The 7,779-nt window shown below is 39.2% G+C and overlaps 1 protein-coding gene across 1 annotated transcript in view; it reads left to right on the top strand.

The window, feature by feature from the left end:
• The window catches only part of LOC140186220 (cadherin-4-like), a 753,218-nt gene extending 746,554 nt beyond the window's left edge, over positions 1 to 6,664 (top strand). The window contains exons 15-16 of the mRNA XM_072240216.1: positions 2,291 to 2,455; positions 5,316 to 6,664. Of these exons, the coding sequence (XP_072096317.1) occupies positions 2,291 to 2,455; positions 5,316 to 5,522 (372 nt within the window). The 3' untranslated portion in view covers positions 5,523 to 6,664. The remainder of the gene's footprint in view (positions 1 to 2,290; positions 2,456 to 5,315) is intronic.
• Positions 6,665 to 7,779: the final 1,115 nt, after the last annotated feature.

The following is a 7,779-nucleotide window of genomic DNA, read 5'->3' on the forward strand; positions in this document are numbered from 1 at the left end:
TAAGAGGGAAGGATTAGATTGATCTTAGATTAGGTTAAAAGGTTGACAACAACATGGGCCAAAAACCTGCACTGTGATGTATTGTTCTATTTTCTATTTGCTAATCAGTAACTGTAATTCATCAAGAAGATTATGGTCCATGGACTGTTAAGCATAATGGCTGCATTGATAAACATTCAGCTTTTTCAGAGAAACCTATAGAACAATTGCGGTGAATGGTTATTAATCATACTGATTGATATTAGGTGGAAGTGTCCCATGGAATTCAGGGCTGAGACCACACTCTTCCTGACATTTCAATGCTTAGGGCACTTCTCAAAAATTGCAGATGGCACAAAGGTTGGAAGTGTACAGTGAGGAGGCCTTGAAAACAGCTGGAAATGGGTGTACATGTGACAGGTAAACTTAAAGCAAAAAAAATTACAATATTTAGATATTTTGTTAAGAAGAAAGAAACCATCTAATATTTAGGGAGCAATTGTGAAGGGAGTGCAGGTACTGGAGAGTATTTGAAATATTATGTTTGTGGTCTTCTGCTGTTGTAGCCGATCTATGTGTTGTGCATTCTGAGATGTGCTTCTGTACACCGTTGTTGTAATGTGTGGTTATTTGTGGTGCTGGAGCATTCCTGTCGGCTTGAACCTGTCTGGCCATTCTTCTCTGACTTCTTCCATTAGCAGGGTGTTTTCATCCGCAGAACTGCAGCTCATTAGATGTTATTTTGATTTTTGCACCATTCTTTGTAAACTCTATAGACTGTTATGCATGAAAATCCCAGATGTGCAGCATTTTCTGAGATGCTAAAGCCATCTCATCCAACATCAACAATCATTCCACGGTGAAAGTCACTTCAATCACATTTCTTCCACATTCTGATGTTTGGTCTGAATAACAACTGAACCTCTTGCTTTTATGCATTGAGTTGCCGTGACATGAATGACTGATTAGATATTTGCAGTAATAAGCAGTTGTACAGGTGTGTCTAATAAAGTAGCCACCAAGTGTATGTGTGCGCATACTTGGAGGTGGCAAGTATTTGGGAAAGGTTGTGAAAGCTGTACAGAAGCTACATAAAATGAGGAAGTTGCCCTGAGCCTTTATGGATTACTTGTTTAGCCATAGTTAAATCTGGATTTTATAATGCTATAGGGAGGCATTCTATTTCCAAAGTCCATGCTTCTAAATCATTCCATGCTCATTAATATTAGCATGTCTCTAAATTTTTAGACATCACTAATGGAATATCATATTTGGAAGTGGAGAAATTTTGTGAATTTGTGCACATTTTTGTGAATTTATGAATGATGTCATAGATAAAGATCATTAGTTCACAGCACTTGATGGTCTATCCTGCCTATTCATTAAAATGGGCGGCTACCAGGAAATTCCAAGTGGAGGCCACCCATTTCAATTCTACTTCCCAATTCCATTCTAGTATGTTGGTCCTTGGCCTCCTCTACTGCTAGAACAAGGCCAGCCTCAGGCAGGAGAGCAACACCTCATATTCTGTCTGGGCAGTGACCAACCTGATGGCACGAACATTGATTTTTCCAACTTCCTATAATTCCTTCCCCCTACTCTTTCTCTCTTTTTCAATTTTCCATTCTGGCTCCCCTCTGTCCCCTTCCCTTCTCCTCACCTGCACATCATCTTCCGCACATGTGCATCCTCCTTCATTTTTTCCCATGCCCCACTGCTCTCTCCTATCGGATTCCTCCTTCTTCAGCCCTTTATCTTCCCCACTTATCACCTCTCAGCTTCTCACTTCATCCTCCGCCTCCCCCATCCATTCACCTTCCCTCTCACCTCGCTTCATGTAATCATCAGCTTGTACTCCTTCCACTCCCACCATTTTCTTATTCTGGCTTCTTCCCCATCCATCCCAGTATTGATCAAGGGTCTCAGCCTGAAACACCATAGATGCTGCCTGTTCTGCTAAGTTCCTCCAACATTTTATATGTTAACGATGTGACTTCTATATTTGTCTAAATAATTAGCTGTAACTGACAATTTTGAATAAGCCTCTGAAACTAAATAACAAATGAACCTGACAGCAAAAGTATCACGCCACAGTACATTATTTCTGATTGTTTCCACATCCCTGACATCCCTTCATAGTTTCACATGAACTTAATTGCTTACTTCTGAAATATAGTTTGTTATTGATAAATTGTGAGTCTCTTGTTTAATAAATATTTAAAATTGCTGGGAGCAGTAGTTTGAATGAATGTTTCATTTTGATTGTGATCTGAGAGAGACGTGGTCTAAAACCTAGGTTTCTGTTCTGCAGGATTATGACTTGAGTCAGCTTCAACAACCAGATGCTCTAGATTCTGTTTTGGCAAAAACTCCAGGGATCAGAAGAGTTGATGAACGGCCTATTGGTGCTGAGCCACAGTATCCGCTGCGCCCAACAATTCCACATCCTGGAGATATTGGAGACTTTATTAATGAGGTAATAAGTGGGAAATACCAAACTGATATCTATTGTTGTGAAACTGATAAGGTAATCTACTTGGCACTTTGGTGGTGCATTTCCAGACCATTGGATTTTTTTCTTATTAATACGTAAGTACATTTTTAATTCATTTCTTTCAGTATTATGAATTATCCAGTGAGTGAGCCAAGTAAGTTTAAAGGGAGATCAGAAGAATGTGGAAATCAGGGCCCGGCTCAACTGGAATGGAATGTGCGAAGCATCACGTAATTAGCTAGCCATCCATTGTGATTTCCAAATAGTTGGATTGTGGATTATTGGAGTTAAATAAAATGCAAATTACAGCAAATGCTGGAAATATTCAACAGGTCAGATCTTTTCCTTCTCCACAAGTGCTGCCTGGCCTACTGAATATCCCCAACAGGTTTTGTTTCTAGTTTAGTTGTTCTTTTGAATACCAGGTGTCCCCCGTTTTTCGAATGTTCGCCTTACGAAACTTCACTGTTACGAAAGACCTACATTAGTACCCTATTTTCGCTTTCAGAAGGTGTTTTCACTGTTACAAAAAAAAATTCAGTGCCCGATAAAAATTCAGCGCGCGAAAAAATCAGTGCGCGATAAAAGCCCCCGCGCGCTCCGAGCAGCCGCTCTCTCTCGGATTCGGAACTGCTTTCCTTTAACACGTGCTTGTGAGCAGCCATTTGCAAGATGAGTTCTATGGTATCAGAAAAGCCTGAAAGAGCTCGTAAGGGTGTTACACTTACGGTAAAACTCGACATAATTAAGCGTTTTGATCGTGGTGAACGAAGTAAGGACAAAGTGAGTTTGGCTTGTGGAAGTTGACGAAGATGATGTTGAAGAGGTTTTGGCATCCCATGACCAAGAACTGACAGATGAAGAGCTGATGCAATTGGAAGAAAAAAGGATAACAATGGAAACCGAATGAGTAATGATAAAGTACGACTTTAATTTTGAAAGGGTAGGTCGGTTTGGGGGATATTTGCAAGATGGTTTGAGTCCTTATTAAAGAACTGTGTGATAGAAAAATGCGCGAGGCTCAGCAGTCAAGCAAGCCTTCCACATCAGCCACAGCAGACGACGAACCTCGACCTTTGACATCGAGGCAGACAGTCATAGGAGAAGATGAGCTGCCTGCTCTAATGGAAACAGGCGACGAGATGACACCCCAGTGTCCCACCACCCCAACCCCCAGGCCACGGACAGATACCGATTCGCAGAGAATGCTAAAGTAGCCGGGAGGCACACAGCACATCTTTAAGAAAAAAGCTGAAATAAACATGTTAATTAATTAGGTGCTGCCGACACGTAATTGTCGGCCCAGATCAGAGATGACGCAATCAGAAATCGGCACTGATCTGGGTCGACAATTACAGGCGTCACCTAATTAATTAGCATGTTTGTTTCGGCTTTTTTCTTAAAGACGTGCTGTGTACCTCCCGGCTACTGCTGGACCCCTGCGTTCTTTGCGGCAATGTATCGCTCAGCAGCCTGGAGGGTGGGGGGGCCACTGCACCACCCAAACTCCGACGACTCAGTCTAACACACCATCATCAGTGTGCTCGGCGCTGTCCCGATTCCGGTAAGTGATACTACACTGTACATATATTATTTCTACTTTATATCGGCTGTGTATTTTTACGTGTTATTTGGTATGATTTGGCAGCTTTATAGCTTAAAGGTTACTGGAGAGCGCTTGCACCGTGTTTTTGCCAACAGCGCTTGCGTGAGATTTTCGCTACGGAGAACAGTTCAGTAATGATTGTGGAAAAGTATTTCTACTTTATATAGGCTGTGTATTTATCATATCATTCCTGCTTTTACTATATGTTACTGTTATTTTAGGTTTTATGTGTTATTTGGCATGATCTGGTAGGTTATTTTTGGGTCTGCGAACGCTCACAAAATTTTCCCATATAAATAAATGGTAATTGCTTCTTCACTTTACGATATTTCAGCTTACGAACCGTTTCATAGGAATGCTCTACCTTCAGGTGGAGGGAGAAACCTGTATTCAGTTGTGTATCCTGCCGTTATTACTAATGACATTGCTGAAAAGATGATAACTACAAATTACCATAAACATACAAATTTGCAAAGTAACAAAGAATTAGGTACAAGTGAGTGGCTTGCTAGGCCATTTCAGTCAATCATACAGGTGTGCTTGGAATGGCATATCAAGAGGACCATGTTTGGATGGCACATTTCCTCTCCCAAAGGGCACTAGTAAGATGCTTATTATGGTAGTTCTTGCCATTATTATTAATCATGGTTCATAATCAGATTATTAATTAAACTGAGTTTCTGTAACTGCCATGGTGGAATTTGAACTCTATTCCCTGAGATTGTTCGTCTAACCTCTGGGTTTCTTGTCCAGTAATTTAACTATTGTACACTGGGGTTCTTATGTTCATTTTCAAATTATTCTTCTATAACTTGTTTTAATTTGGGAATTCCTCAGCAAATAATATTGGATGCCAGCCACATTATCCAACCCTGCTGCTAGAAACTAAGGGAAGAAATTTGAATTTGGAAACCTGATGATTACAGAAAAGACTCATTCCTGGGCTATTTGAAATGACCAATGCAAGAGTTTGGGAGGCTGAAATGGCAGCTACTTCATATTGTTACAAGAAATCCAAATTCCTTTGTACATCCTTGAACAGTATCCCCAAATTCTTTGTGCCTGTGGTGTCACTTGCATCCTAAATAATTTTGTAGGGGAAAAGTTGTGATCAGATTTTTGTAGATTTGACCTTAAAGCCAACCACTTTGCAATGATGGTATTTTTAAAATTTAGCTCCTGTCTTCAATATTATCAGAGAATGCTTTAACGATATTCTGTTCTTTGTCCTTACAGGGTCTCAGAGCGGCGGACAATGACCCAACAGCACCACCCTATGATTCCCTGCTGGTATTTGATTATGAAGGAAGTGGTTCAACTGCAGGATCAGTCAGCTCCCTGAACTCATCCAGCTCTGGTGACCATGATTATGATTATCTTAATGACTGGGGGCCACGATTCAAGAAGTTAGCAGATATGTATGGTGGTGGAGAAGATGACTAACAGTACTCTGTGCACCAGAATTTGAAGGAACTGTACAAAAGAGGCAGCTTTTTCATTAATATTCCTTGCTGGCCATAACATTTTAGTGGTGTGTTAGGTTTTTTTTATTTTAGAACATGAGCTGTTAGCATGAATGCTTGTTGTCTTTGCTGCATATTTTCGGTCAGTCAGCAGGAATATCGCTCAACATTTGCTTTACAACTAAAGAGGAAAGGAGCTCTTTATTAACTTGAATTTCTTAGTACAGAAGCACTGTTTTTAAAGTGCCTTTTTGGTACATTTTATCGGATTCCCTCAATCTCAGGAGTGATTAAAATTCAATCATCTATTGATCCCTGGTCCAATATTGGCTACATAGAGAAAATGAAAGAATCAATTTATTTCCACTCTGGTTAAAGGACCGATTTTCCTTTTTGCCTTTTAAACTATCGGTGTAAAATACATTAAAAAAAACTGTACAGAAACACGTTTATTAACAACCATGTTTAAAACTGAGCAGGTGGGTGGCTAATCGCATTGTATATGTTGTATAGAGCTTAACATTGAAAGTCTATTTGTCAAGCAGTGTAAAGATAAGGAAAAGAAAGGTCATTCAGAAGGACTGGTTAGTCTTCATTAGTATTAAGGTTGTTTTCTTTTAACATCTTGAAGTAGAATGACATCAAATTAACGTAAATTAATTTTCTTTAACATTGATATCCATTTGATTTCTCACTGTACTGTGTACATAATGTTGCAGAGCTTGAAGCAAACATCACCCAATTAATGTTATATGTATAATTGGAGCTTTTTTAAAATTTTTTTGCATGTTGTTTTATGTTGAAGCTCGCATGGCTGTGGTTGTTTCAAAGAATGATTTCTTCTCGTGTTGTGTGTTCAACATTTCAACACAAATCATTGCACAGTTAGAGGAAACTTTTTTTGTAATGGTCAACAGCACAAATATTTTGTATCGTTGTTTGTACCATTTTGTACCAAAAAAAAAGGGAAGGTAGTCAAAGTTTTGAATGCGTGTTTCTAGTGCCACTGCAGTTATGGTTAAACTGAGTAACAGCTTTGCAAATTTATTGTGTACCAGAGCAGAACTGGTGCATTTGCTCCTGGCCCCTCAGTGTTATAAATAAAGTTCCCCTTTTAAAATACTGGTTTGTTCTCAGTTGATTTCAGTGTTGGCTATTTTAGGGAAAAGTTAATACTGTATTAATAATCTAAAAGATTGTACTACTTTCAATGGTACAACACTGTGAAAGCTGGATTGAGTGTGTTTATCAAAACTCATGTGTCCTCAATAAATGCAAAGTAAATTTATTATCAAAGTACATATATGTCAACATATACAACCCTGAGATTCATTTTCTTGTGTGCAAGCTCAATAAATCCCATAACTATAATAGAATCAATGAAAGACTGCACTAACAGGGCAGACAATCAGCGTGCAAAAGACAGCAGCCAAGTACAAAAAGAAAAAAAAAACAATGAATAATAATAATCAATAAATATGCACAACATGAGATGAAGAGTCCTTGAAAGTGAGTTCATAGCTGAGGGAACAGTTCAGTGATGGGACAAGTGAAGTTGAGTGAAGTTATCCCCTCTGGTTCAAGAGCTTTATGGTTGAGGGGTAATAACTGTTACAGAACCTGGTGGTGTGAGTCCTGAGGCTCCTGTACCTTCACACTGATGGCTGCAGTGAGAAGAGAGTATGAACTAGGTGGTGGAGACCCTTGATAATTGATGCTGCTTTCCTGCAACAGCGCCCCATGGAAGGAAAGCCTTTATCTATGGTGGGCTGTATCCAGTATCTTTTGTAGGATTTTCCATTCAAGAGCACTGGCGTTTCCATACCAGGCTACGATGTAGCCAGTCAATATACTCTCCACCACATATCTATGGAAGTTTGTCAAAGTTTTAGATGCCTTGCAGAATCTTTGCAGACTTCTATGGAAGTAGAGGCACTGCCATGCTTTCTTCATAGTTGCGCTTACGTGCTGGGCCCAAGACTGGTCCTCTAAAATGATATCACCGAGGAATACCTTCATACTATTTTACTTTCATTCTTTTTCAAGGTCAGCACATTGGGCAACGTAGATGGTTATATACAAATAGCTCCATGATATGGTTTTATAGAGCCATCATTAATATACATTATAATCTGTAAAATTATTTCATTGTTAATACTAGCAGTCCACAAACTTAATGAAGAAAATGACAGAAATGAAGTTAGTATTAAAGGATAACTCTAATTAAGAAAACATAT

The sequence above is a fragment of the Mobula birostris genome, chromosome 2 (genome assembly GCF_030028105.1).
Source record: "Mobula birostris isolate sMobBir1 chromosome 2, sMobBir1.hap1, whole genome shotgun sequence".
In the NCBI taxonomy this organism is placed as follows: Eukaryota; Metazoa; Chordata; class Chondrichthyes; order Myliobatiformes; family Myliobatidae; genus Mobula; species Mobula birostris.